Source organism: Anarrhichthys ocellatus, unplaced genomic scaffold (assembly GCF_004355925.1).
Source record: "Anarrhichthys ocellatus isolate YVR2014 unplaced genomic scaffold, GSC_Weel_1.0 scaffold62, whole genome shotgun sequence".
In the NCBI taxonomy this organism is placed as follows: domain Eukaryota; kingdom Metazoa; phylum Chordata; class Actinopteri; order Perciformes; family Anarhichadidae; genus Anarrhichthys; species Anarrhichthys ocellatus.
Window position 1 is genome coordinate 1,411,457 of NW_022280092.1, and position 13,286 is coordinate 1,424,742.

The window sequence follows — 13,286 nt, forward strand, 5'->3', positions numbered from 1 at the left end:
TGTGTGTGTGTGTGTGTGTGTGTGTGTGTGTGTCTACATTTCACAGTAAATCAGGTTCTAATGTATTTCCAAGTGGTAAAGGTCTTTTCTTTTTTTATTAAAGTGGCATGTGCTCTTTGAAGATTTTTAGAGCACTTTTCATTGTCTGGAAAGGGAAACTAATTTTTACCATCAGTGTGTCTGAGCGTCGTCAAACCCCTCTGATGCTGTTTGAATGCAGCTCTATCTCCATGGCGATGAGATGTTTACCCTGTCCTCCTACTTCCTCCTCCTCCTCTCTCATCATCATCATCCTCCTCCCACTCCTCGTTGAGCGTCGCTGACCAGCCCTACAGTATTTCCTGTTGTTTGGAGGAGGAGCTGCACATAGCGAGCTAGTTGGCCGGGCGCCTCAATGGGCCTGACCTGGCACTGATAGAAAGACAGAGTGAGAAGGGAAAGAAAGAAAGAGAAGGAGAGAGCGAGCATGGCAGAGGTCCAGTACTGTGGGCTGCAGTGACTCATGGCTTACGGTAAATGCTGCTGCTTCCCTCCGCCCCTCTCTGGCCTCTCTGGCTATGCTCTGCTTTTTGCTCTCTGTGTGTGTCTTTGAACTGACTGATTACATTCGGACGGAGAGACAGACGGGAGGACCGTCCAGACGGGAGGACCGTCCAGACTGAAAGACGGATAGGAGTTCAGTGGGAGGTTTTTGTGTTTGTATACCTCTAGACTGCACGCTGAACTGGTGCACAGAGAAGTAACAATCAGTTGAAAAACCTCACAGCTTAGTTTCTTAGCTTAGCAATATTATTTAAGACACACACAGAGCGCTGCAGGTAAACCCACCTCCACTACCGTCCTTACAGCCTTTGTCTACTGATAAAACTATTGTCTCCTTCCCACAGTTTCATTTCTTGCCGATAGCTAACAGTAAAAGCACACTAGCTGCATTCATTCCCTCCCCTCGCTCCCTCTTCTACATCCGCTGACTCCACCCCGTCTTTCATTACCCGGTCACATGTCGGCTCTCTTGAAAAGTCGGGCTGATCACCGTGGTCCGTTTGTCCACATGTATACGTGTGCATGTAAACACAAACATTCTCTTCCTCTGCAGTCTTTGTTATCCCTGCGCTGCTTGACATTTGCAGGATTACTCTGCTGTAAAGGCAAGCAGCAGGAACCACTGCTGTGCTTTTAATGGCCACGGTTCAAGACGAGAGTTCAGATTTCATATCAATACAAATAAAATCCCTCAATGAAGATCCTCTTTTTAGGACTTAGATCATGTGCATTTGTCTTTTTTGTGGCAATAATGAACTCCCGGCCTTCTCTGACTTGTTTATTTGACTGTTAACTAATCAAATGAGCTTGTAATCCTATAATGTATTGGCTATAGCATTAACTCCCTACTCCCTTAGTTAAAGCCCATAAAGCAAAGGTCAAGGTTTTATGTACCAGTAGGCATTGTACTTGCTAAGCACAATTGAGGCCGACGTCTCACAAATAGCATCTTAATATAAACAGGCCTTGTCTAGTGAACTAACAGTGCAGCTAATGTGCTAATAGCTTGTCTAGTGAACAGAGAGAGAGTTTGTGCATACTCAACTTGATGCGCTCTCTAAGTCTGCTGATGATGCTGTAAAAGAGCCTTGGGAATCCCCTGGGACGCCTTGTGATGTGATTAAACATCAGCTCTCTGTTAACCACAAATGTTCAGCGCTCGCTCGCTCTTTTCATCTGCCTCGCTCAATCGCTCTGTGCCCCTGCTCCTCTCTGCTTGTTGTTCTCCGATGCACATGTTCATCACCTCCTCCACCTCCGCTATCTCACATATACCGTCGTTGGCCCCGGGGCAGCCAGGATTAGTCACGCTGCTCATTCTATATGTTAGTCTGTCAATCTAGCCGTTATTATAGCCTTCTTGCGGTGTTGCCTTTTTGCTTGGCTAACAATCCATGTCCTAGGGCCCTTTCATGTAGGAGGCGTGAGAGAGCAAGCTATTTTAAGACTGGCATGCTGGAGAAAGCCCTTGACCTGGTTTATCCTTTAGAGGAGGAGGAGAAAGAGGATACTTGCAGGCAAACATGACCACCAGATGTCTTAGATGTGTACTTTTTAAAATACATGGTTTGCCCCTCTGTTAGTGTTTTCCCTTGAGCTAATAGCGTTGCATCAACAGGAAAGCAGCCACAAAGAAAGCACCCATACAAAACTACATTTCTTGCATATATGCCTGTACAGTCCCTGTCATTAAGCAGCTGTTATGGGTTCCAACAAACCAGAACTGTACTGTTTCGGTCTACAGTTGATAGCAGCTATTTTGCTTTGGCATCACATCAGACCCACAACACATCCAAGAACCGTCCACATACAATATCTCAATCCTAGTAGTGGATTATTTGCCCGCTTACGGCCCTCTGGAACAAAACTTTGTAAGACAAATGCTGTTATTCAAAGAAGCTTCACATTAGTGGTTGCACAACCTAATAATAATTTCACTATTCAATACTCTCATTCCGTGCCTGAGATTGACAATCTTCAGTAGAAGATTCATTGTCTTGTTTTATCTGAAAAAAAAAATTTATCAATTCTTATAGCTGCCAATTATTGTCCATCAGTTGAATAATCAGACATTCGTGCTGCTCCTACACAGTTGGAGCACCAAATCGAAAACAATTGGGATGAGGCTATTGTGAGCATTAAACACAGAGATAGTACATTCCTGGTAGGTGTGTGTGTGTGTGTGTGAGAGAGAGACTGTCGGAGAACTCGTTCATCTGGCTGGCAGCATGCATTGTCAGCTCTGTACCATCCACTCTCTCTGCCCCTCGGGGACTTCATTAAGCCAGGATCAGTCCAGCTGAGGCCCACACAGCCCTCCTAGATTACTTCCTCCTTCCATCTCTCAACATCCATCTTTGTCTGTGTATTTTTATTCCTCATGATCCCTTTTTGCCTGACCCTTGTATTCCCCTCACTCACTCACACATACACACGTACACACACACACACCTTACTACATGTGTGTCCACTTGTAAAATGAAAAAGGTTAGAAGGCTGAAGGAAAGTGTGAAAGGAAGGATTCCCTGTTGGTCTGAGCATTCAGGAAGTAGAGTGTGTTTTTCTCTTTGCTAGTGTGTATGCATCCACACAGTAGCTGCAGTGTATACACTGTGTGTATGTTAACACACAAAGGAGCAAGCGGCCATGCAGTAGCATGGCATGACCTCACCGCATGTTAGGTCCTCGCAGTGGAGAGGCACAGGGGACTGAACCTCAGCCATAAAGGGACTCTGTTCTCTACAAAACATTGACTTATTGTGTTGGTGCGTGGGCGCTGGGATCATTTGTAAACAATACCAGCCTTGATCCAGGGGACTGCTGTGCTTTTTTTTTTTGCGGGGCTCCCAGTAGCAGTTATCCTCCTCCCTCCATGCCTTCTTTTAAATCTAACGCATGTCTTCCAGATCCATATGAGCTTGCTCATTTCATGCTCTCGCCCTGTGCCCAGAGAGCTCCCCCATGAGGCGGCAGTGTTCTGTCTGAAGCTTGGTGCTGCTGCTTGTAATCGCAGCGTTCCCGGCTAGCAGTCACAAAACAGACATTTGTCATCATGTGTGATCTGATAATATGCCTGTTCATACACAAACACGTGCACGTGTGAGAAAATTGTCATTCCAGCACCAGAGGGGGGTGCGGCAGGCTTTCGTGGGGTTTCTCTTGCTCGCTCTTGCCTGCCACTGCTATTCAAGAGGCTTTCCATTGAAGAGTCCCCCTTTTTGTTTTGTTTTACCTCATGCCTTGTGAGTGCATAATGAAAGTCTTCAGGCTTTAGCGTTCAGCTGTTAACCAAGCCCCCACACACACACACACACACACACACTAAAATACTGCGCCCCCACCCCAATCTCTCGAACACTCCCATCCCTTCCCCCAACCAGCGTTCTTTCAGTGCTTTTCCAGAGAGGGAGAATATTCTCTGTCAGGATAGGAATAGAGCATGTTATAAATAAAGCCAGAGGGAGGCAATAGATAGAAGAGGAGAGACCCAGCCGAAGCAGTGTTGGTGGGAGGGACAGAGCATGAGGGGTGAGGGAGGGGAGGGGAGGGGGTTGTCTCATGCCGCGCAAGAGCTGTGCAACTTCTTGGCAGCATTTCAAAAATGAGCCTCAGAGGCTTGGCGAGCCGAGCAGACATATTGAAACAAGGATGGTCGCTACGTCGCACAAAACCTAGCTCTTTACAGGATGGTTGGGAGGCATCTCTCCACAGGTATTTCATTATCTTCATTCCTCATCAGCCTCCCTGTTTTCTTTTCTCTCTTCTGCTCTTCTTGCATCTGTTGTGTTTTGGTTTTGCTGGCTTGTATTTACACTCTGAGTGGATGAGCACTTTCGAATGTTAAAGCTGCAGCGACAGTGCATTGCAGGCATGCAGTGTTCAGTTTTTTTGCTTTGTTTTTATCATTGTGAGTGAGACATGCATGCTTTTGAAGCAGCAATGGTGCAGATACAGGCGGTAGCTGAGAGCTTTTTTTGGCTGTGGTTCAGGACTGAGAAAATGGCGGTCCTGCACTTCTCAGTAGAGAGACGCCACGGAACGACAGCGCCGTGTGTGTCAGAAACACAGTGCCCTCTTTTTCCCCCCTTCTCTCTCATTGCCTCCTCTCTCCTTTAGTTGCAAGCATTAAAGTAAGGTTGAAAACAGGAGGGGGCACACAGATGCTGTCACTTCCCTCACGTACAGTAGTACACTCAGAGTCTTTGCAGACAAACTTAGCATGCATGTGAAGGAAAATGTAAACAACAAGCCGCTGCAGCACAAGGGACAGCAGAAATGAGGCAATCGGGAGGCAGCAGGTTGATCAGTGCAGCAATTATGATCTGCAACTGGGCTTAGTTTGTATGTATGCACCATGGAGCTCCAGGGAGCTCGCTCAACTCACTCCATGGGGATCTCAGAGAAATCAACCAAAGCATTATTTTGGTTTGTCAGAGCAGTTGTGCAGGCAGATGGAGGCTGACGTGTTGGTGAGGAGACGGGCTGCGGGGCTGGTGCAGACTATTTGTGCTTCATGTGCTTCATGTCAAGTAGAGGTCATAACTGCAATAGGGGGGTCAGGAGTTAAGGATCACTTGGCTGCATGACTCCTGTCATTGATTACATCCACTAACGTGGTTCCCAAATATAAGAGTTGTTCTTGGGGTGACCTGTTAGGAAGATACAGTGCCCAGCTTTTAAGGCTTCTCTTTTCATATGTGACAAACATATGCATTGTCTAATGACTTTGATTAAAGATTATGTTGTGGTAGAATCTCTATTTGATTCATATTTAACCCTATTTACTTAACATAGCCCCTACATTTGGTAACTTGTATTGTTTTCATTAGTGGTGCATGTACCCACAGTTAAATCTAAAGGTCCTCTTTTTGTTGTTGAGAAGTATTTTTAAAATCCCTAAGAAGCAATTTTACAACAAGCTCCTTTCAGTAATATTTGGTTTTAAAAAGTACAACACTGTAATGTAATTGTACTAGTACAGTATAGTATTGTCTCATCTTATCTTAGTATTATCAGGGAGTGCATACATGTTGTATTTATTTGCTAACTAAAGCTACCTCTGCTACCATATTAGTCATTCTGTGTGTTTCCATTTTCAGTGCGGGTGGTATTTATTTTCATTAATGAAGCATCTTGTGAAGTCTGTGTGTCCATAAGTAGAGACACTTTATATGTTGCCATGGTATTTCAACCTTACTGAGCATATGTGGGTGTGATGACGTCCATAACGTATACCTCTTTTCTATCATCCTATTGCTCATGCTCATGTCCTATCCTTTTTCTTTCCTCCCCTACAGAACTGCCCCCACAGAGTGGCCAGGGAGCACAGTATGATAATCCCCTCTGGGGACACCTGCCAGCCAACAGGAGTGCTGCATCTTCCACCAATCTTAGTGGCTGGGATCAACTAGTCATTGAGCGGAAGGACACAGAGGCTTGGCCTTCTATTACCCTCAGCCAGAGCCAGGCCCCTCCAGGAGGATGCCCTTTGGACACTGACCCTGGTCGCTTGGCCAGCAGCAGCAGCAGTAGTACTAGTAGTAGTTGTAGTACAGTGAGTATGGCCACGGGGGCCAATAGCCAGACAGGCCACTTCTCTGCCAACCACCTTAGCAGCAAGGTCAACAGTGGGCCCAGCCCTGCCAATCATACTGGAACCAGCATGCTCTCTAGCCAGGTTGCAGCCAATCGCAGCTGGGGCTCCGGGCCTGTACCCTCCCATTGCCCCCCTCAGTCCTCAGTGGGGAGTGAAGGGAAGAATGATAGCCCAGCGGGGGGAGGAGGCAGCAGGGGCTGGGGGTCTTCTTCATCATCCTCCACCACAAACTTTAACTTGAACCTAAACCCAAATGCCAACCCGTCTGCCTGGCCCATGTTGGGACATGATGGGGGTGGCGCAGGGGGAGGCAGCTCAGGAGGAGCCAACACCATTTCACCTCCTCAACCTACACCCAACCTCTGTAATCCACCTGGCCCCCCACCAGCCCAGCCCAGCAGCTGTACCGGAGTCAACACTAACAGCAACTCCACGGGGATTGGCAGCGCCTGGGGTAGCATGATAGCCTCTGACACTTCAGAGCCACACCCCTCCCCGTCCACGAATGTGTCTTTCAGTTCAGAACCTCAGAACCTTAAAACTGATGGACCAAATCACACTAATAAGCAGGAACCCCCCAGCCCCATCCGCAACTTGCCTGGCTGGGGTACTGCACCTGTTGGCTTGGGTTCCATGGGCCAGACACCCACAGGGGGCCAACAGCTCAATGGAGAAGATAATAGCTCAGTATGGGGTAACAGTGGCGACTCAAAGGCACCTTCATCTAAGGAGGCACCTGGATGGGACTCTGGCTGGGGCCGTGGAGGAGGTGGAACAGGAAAATCTGGAGGCTGGGGTGACCAGTCTGGTGGAAACTGGGGGAAGCAGCACACTGAGGAGGCCCAGGGAGGCTGGGCTGCCCCTAGCTCTCCTCCCCAGGATCCACAGGCTAGTCCTTGGAGCAGACCAGTGAGCACAGCTGCTGTAAGTGAAGGGAGCAATGACGGCATGGAAGGACATTCCCAGCAAAGAGACGCCTCACCCAGAGATAATCCAGCTCCTCCGGTGCCTGCCCAGGATTTGGACCCCAGGGTGTTGTGTAACACTGGCTGGGGACAGACTCCTGTTCGCCAGCACACAACCTGGGACATGGACCATTCTAAACGCAAGAATGATGCAGCCGCTGATTCATGGGGCTCTGGCCCAACCACTCCAAGCGACGCTCAGGGGCCCTCCAACACTAACATGGGCCCCTCTCAGAGGGTTGACCCTGGGAGCAAAAATGATGTGCCTGGTTCTCAGGGAGCTTCAGGTTGGGGTGGAAGCATAGCTGCTAACAACCAACCGAGCTCTGGTTGGGGAGAGCCACCCAACAACATTAAGCCCCCTGGTGGCCCGGGTGGCTGGGGCAATCCACCGACAGGAGCCCCCACGTCCGGTATACCCAAGAATGGTTGTCAATCCTGGGCAGAGGAGAAGTCAACTGGGTGGGATGATTCTCGCAACAAGCCAACATCCCAGGGCTGGGGAGAGCAACACAAAGCATCCCACAACTGGGGCAATAGTGGAGGAAGCAATAATCCAGGGGACTGGAGAGAACCAGAGGAGAGCAAAAAGAGTCCCCCCAACCCAGGTTGGGAGGGAGAAGCAGGGGGCTGGAAGGAAAATCCACGAGGTTGGGGAGTGTCTTCTTCAGGACCTGGGATACCTGCAGCTGGAGGAAATGGGGGCTGGGGAGAGCCAGTTAGCCAGCGTCCCAGTGGCCCTCCCCAAAACTGGGGGGCCAAGCCACAGGATGGTCCCAGTGGCCCTCCCCAAAATTGGGGGGCCAAGCCTCAGGATGGTCCCAGTGGCCCTCCCCAAAATTGGGGGGCCAAGCCTCAGGATGGTCCCAGTGGCCCTCTCCAAAACTGGGGGGCCAAGCCTCAGGATGGTCCCAGTGGCCCTCCCCAAAACTGGGGGGCCAAGCCTCAAGATGGACCCAGTGGAAGTAGTGGGGGAGGGAGCATGGGCTCTTGGGCTGGATCAGGCTCAGTGAAGCAGGGTGGGATTCGGGAAAGCAGGAAGAAGGAGTCCTCAGCTGAGCCCACAGGCTGGGAAGAGCCCTCCCCACCTTCAATCCGACGCAAGATGGAGATAGATGACGGGACCTCAGCTTGGGGCGACCCTGTTACCTACAGCAAGTCGGTCAACCTATGGGACAGGAACAAACCAGGAAAGTCCCAGGCTAAAGTTAGCACTGGAGGCAATAACCCCCCAGGCCCCAACAACAATAACAACAACCATTCCCACTCTCATAATCACCCCTATCAAGGGCCACCTGCACCTTTACAGAACCACACGCAAAACTCCCAAAACCCAGGGCCCACCAGTGGGCCCATGGATCCTGTTGTCCAACACCAGTCTGGGCCATCTCACAACAGGAGTCCCTTAATAGCTCAAGGTAAGACATCATAGTACTATTTTGCTATGTGGCACTATTACTATGTGTAATAGTGTCACATAGCCCACACCTATAATATTAAGCTAGGTTTGTCAGATTAATTCACTCATATAAAGCAGATAAATTAGATTGTCATCTTTCAAATTTTATAAGTGACTTGATTTCCCATAATTTAGCATTTCTCTTTTCCTTTTCACTGTTCAAAGTAAAGGTGTCAAACATGAAAGCTGGTTGTGTAGTTAGCACGTAGCACTGTTAAGCTCCAATCTCTTGATCCACTTAAAGGTAAAATCTTGACCTAGTTTGCCCTCTTTGGATTTACATCTAATCAACTATCCAAATGAGTTAAGCAGGGCCAGCCCTGTCCCTCCATGAGGCTCCTCACGTTTCACAACAGCAGACACGTCTGTGCGGGTAACGCTGGAAACCTCTCATGGGTACCCAGAGGAAGCACAAGAATGCTGTTTACAAAGTGCCTTGTGAAAATAGAGATTCACCACAAACAGTTTGAGAAGGATCGGAAGTGTGTGATTATATTGGAACCACACCATCTGTCAGGATTGAGTGAGGAGGTGGAGCTAGCCCCTATAGGAGCTGAGAAGGAGCTGACGCCCCCTGCTGTCCCTCACTTGACCCCGCATGACGACTCCACATTGGATTCGTTTGCTTTCCAATAAAACCCGATAGCTGCACCTTTTGAAGGAATAAGGGCAGTTAAGCCTATAGAAGGTTAAAGACAAAGAAGGATATCAATACTATTTATAACTAATGGCATACTTTGGGGACATTTTTTATGCCTTGTTTAGAGTAGTATAACACTTCGGCCAGTCATACTAGAAGGTTGGATGTTAATTATAATTTTGGAGCAGCCTTTCGGGCTTGACCTCTCCCTGGAGAGAGGGAGAGAGAGAGGGCTAAGCTGAGCCTGGCACTGCCACAGGCCCAGAGACAGTGCTGTGTCTCTCATGCCAAGAGGAGACAGGCTGCGCCAAATCTTAAATGGTTATCTTCTCCCTCTGTTAACCGTCCTCCTAAGCCAAGCCCAGGTTTCTGACTTCCTGCACGAGCTGCACCTCACACTCTAAAACGGAAGGATAAACAGTTTGATAGTGGTAAGGCTCAGTTGGATTTAACTTTGCCAACTGAAGCAAGCGCAGAGTACTTGACCCAACACTTCATACTTTGCCTTTTGATTTATTTATTTTTGACAAATGCCATTGCCAGTAAATTCAACAAACAAGTAACAAAGCACCATAAGGTTGGATCATTAAATGGCGTGTGAAAACGCAGATACATTTTTGACAACTTTATTTCTCAGTCCTTCTGAAACTTCTAGAAAATGCAGACAATGACCATTTAAAAAAAAAAATAAATAAAAAAATAAAAAATAAAAAAAATAAAAAAAAAAAAACGAATTTGTTTCTCTTACTGTATCCGAAGCACTTTTTTTGATGTTATTGGTATTTGTGCTGGGAAGTATTTTTATTGGCAGACCCTTGTCTCCTTGTGTGTCCTCCAGGTTGGGGAGAAATATCCAGCTCCCACACAAAATCAGAGAGCTCTTGGGGGGAGGCTGCACCCGCTCCGGTCAGCAGCGACAATGGGACGTCTGCCTGGAACAAAACTAGCGGGAACTGTGGGGGCTGGGGAGACAGCAACCCGGACAGCTATGGCAGGGGCAACCCGACGATGACATCTGCGTCTTGCAAACCTGGTAAATAGCTTAACCCTGTACGGTTTTACAAATGAATCTTTACCAAATCTGTGTACCTTTTTAAGGAATAACAACACCGCACGCTCCACTGCTGAGTAAAAGTTCAATAGCTCTCCTCTGATGAGTCAATCAAGGACATCAATATGGTACAGGGGAAGGAAGAGCACTGCCCCCTAGTGGCCAGTTCAGATTACTTTTATGTTGTAATGTGCAATGTAATTGTTAGTAATACTTAAGCATGGAACCAGTCCTTAGTTATTAACATCATAACGTTATCACATTGGGCATGAGTCAAAGTGTATGTCCTCAATGCTGCTTGGTTTACATCCTCTCTTGCCGTGTGTTTTCCAGCTCCCAAACCTATGCAAGACGGATGGGGAGGTGGAGGTGGAGGTGAAGAGCTGAACCTGTCGAGTGGTCAGTGGGAGGCTGAGGAGGGAGACATGTGGAACAGTGTTGCCTCCCAGGAGAGCAATTCCTCCTGTAATTCTTGGGGCAATGCATCAAAAAAGGGCCCACAGAAAGTATGAAGCAGGATACAGAATAGTCCTTGAGACAAAAAAATATATTTCATTTTCATATATATATATTATTGACACAGTGTGGTAATGCTGATTTTCTGTCATCAGCTCTCCCAGGGAAAGGTCCCGGGGAAGCAAGAAGATGCCTGGATCATGAATCGTCTCATCAAACAGCTGACAGACATGGGCTTCCCTGTAAGTTGAAGTGAAAATTAACTGCTACACTGCTCTACTGTATTACTGTTGCATGTTGAATTAATGCTGGTATGTCCACTCTGAGAATGGTGGTGGTGATTAAACCTGCAGCTATTAGCTGATTGATTTGTTTCTATATTTCTAATGCTTTTGGGTTTATTTTCCAGAGAGATCCAGCAGAGGAGGCTCTGAAGAGCAACAACATGAGCCTGGACCAGGCCATGAGTGCCCTGCTGGAGAAGAAGACCGAGCTGGACAAGCGGGGGATGGGGATCGCCGGCCACGACTACAACAACGGGCTCATCAACAAGCCCATGAGCTGCCCTCGGCCTCCGCTTCATTCCAAAGACCCCTCGGCAGACCCCCGCTCGCCCTTCATGGATAAGGTAATTCACACATTTACATAAAAACATACTGTGCATTGAAATAGTTTGGAATTGTAATGCTGGTCGGAAATAATTAACTGTAAAATGAGTTGATAAAGACGCTTCCACGTTAAATGTGAGATGGAAACTTGTAAGACTTTTTCATTCCATACAAAAACATTACATTGATATTTACCAAAACTAGCATACTACTCACAGACCAATGAGACACCTTAGATTAACCCTATTTTCCTAAATAATTACCATTTAGTTGTCTTGTAAGAAGGGACATATTCTTGGTTCACAGGATCAGAACAAATCAACAAGGTCTAAACCTCTGTCTCCCCCCTCGACCTCTGCATGTTGGAAAAGACAAAGTTGTTTTGGGTGAAGGGAAACTGATAAGGTGTTTGACTGAAGTTGACATCATCTGTCCAACAGATGCAGAGTGGAATGTTTGGCGGTGGTGGAGCAGCACAAGCCCGGGCCATGCAGCAGCAGCAGCAGCAGCAGCAGCAGCAGCAGCCGCCGACGCAGCCGCCTCCTCAGCTGCCAGTGCCGCCTCTCAGTTCCTCTCAGCCTAGTCTACGTGCTCAAGTGCCTCAGTTTCTGTCCCCTCAGGTAAAGACACACACATATATATACACAGCCTTATTTCTCACTTATTATATACATTTATATTAGGCATTTTAATGTATGCATTGATAAATATTTTATATTCAGATTACAGTCTTAAAAAAAATCTCCAATATGAGTTTCTCATTTATTATTTATCAGTTTAGACCTCTTCAAACCTGAACTAAGACCTTAATACTACTAATTCACATGGGACTTAATTTTCACATAGGCAATGTATGCACCAATCACAAACTGTTTTGCATGTTAATTGAGATAAGCAATTTTGTTTTTAATGTGTTGATACTTTCAGGTTCAAGCACAGCTCTTACAGTTTGCAGCAAAAAACATTGGTCTGAATCCTGCACTTTTAACCTCACCAATAAACCCTCAACATATGACCCTTCTGAATCAACTTTACCAGCTGCAACTGGTGAGTTGCATTTAGCCCTGTCTCCAGTTTTAGTAGATGCATCAGAAAAAAATGTCTGCATTAGAGTGCAAATATCTACAAAGACCAAACGCATTATGAGCATCTTTAATTGGACTGTACATTCGTAAATGTTTTCTGTAGATGTAGATTGAGCCCTCTTATTTTATGCTAATTGTGTTATTTTTTGTTACTATTGAGTTAGACCTGGATACATAGACGCAGTGACATCTTTTGGCATTGAACCCATGCTTCTTCCTGATACACAGGCATACCAGCGTTTACAAATTCAGCAGCAGATGTTGCAGGCGCAGCGCAACGTTTCTGGCCCCATTCGACAACAAGAGCAACAAGTGAGTTTTCCTCTGCACCTCCTGCTCTCTTATTCCTCACTCCTAGCTCGGGACAATTTACGTTTCTGCTGTTATACGTAACACCTGCACATTATAGATCCTAACTATGTCTCCATTGCGATGTCATCCCAGGTTGCACGTACAATCAATAACATGCAGCAGCAGATCCAACAGCACCAGCGTCAGCTGGCCCAGGCCCTGCTGATGAAGCAGCAGCAACAGCAGCCGCCTCCCTCCCACTCGGGCCTGCATCCTGGCGGGGGCAAATCCTCCCTGGATTTATTTCCAGGTCACCCCCAGGCTCCAGGCCTCCCTGACCTGCAGACCAAAGAGCCGCAGTCATCTTCCAACTCCTACAGCTCCTACTCTCTCTGTGAGTGGCGTTTCTCTTTGAATGGCAAGTAGATAATGCTGCGTTAAACCGTCGTGGGCTTGTGTAGTAACAGCTCTCTGTCTCCTCAGCGGGACTGAATCCAAACATGAATGTAAACTGCATGGAGGTGGGAGGTCTGTCTATGAAGGAACCCCCCCAGCCTCAATCGCGCCTGTCGCAGTGGACGCATCCCAACTC

General features: G+C 47.4%; 1 protein-coding gene across 1 annotated transcript in view; it reads left to right on the forward strand.

The window, feature by feature from the left end:
- Positions 1 to 13,286, forward strand: part of LOC116397015 (trinucleotide repeat-containing gene 6C protein-like) — a 42,248-nt gene that overhangs the window by 16,938 nt on the left and 12,024 nt on the right. Inside the window, exons 5-14 of the mRNA XM_031872107.1 lie at positions 5,841 to 8,522; positions 10,042 to 10,236; positions 10,588 to 10,760; positions 10,866 to 10,952; positions 11,120 to 11,338; positions 11,759 to 11,938; positions 12,246 to 12,365; positions 12,632 to 12,715; positions 12,848 to 13,088; positions 13,178 to 13,278. Coding sequence (XP_031727967.1) covers positions 5,841 to 8,522; positions 10,042 to 10,236; positions 10,588 to 10,760; positions 10,866 to 10,952; positions 11,120 to 11,338; positions 11,759 to 11,938; positions 12,246 to 12,365; positions 12,632 to 12,715; positions 12,848 to 13,088; positions 13,178 to 13,278 — 4,082 coding nt within the window. The remainder of the gene's footprint in view (positions 1 to 5,840; positions 8,523 to 10,041; positions 10,237 to 10,587; positions 10,761 to 10,865; positions 10,953 to 11,119; positions 11,339 to 11,758; positions 11,939 to 12,245; positions 12,366 to 12,631; positions 12,716 to 12,847; positions 13,089 to 13,177; positions 13,279 to 13,286) is intronic.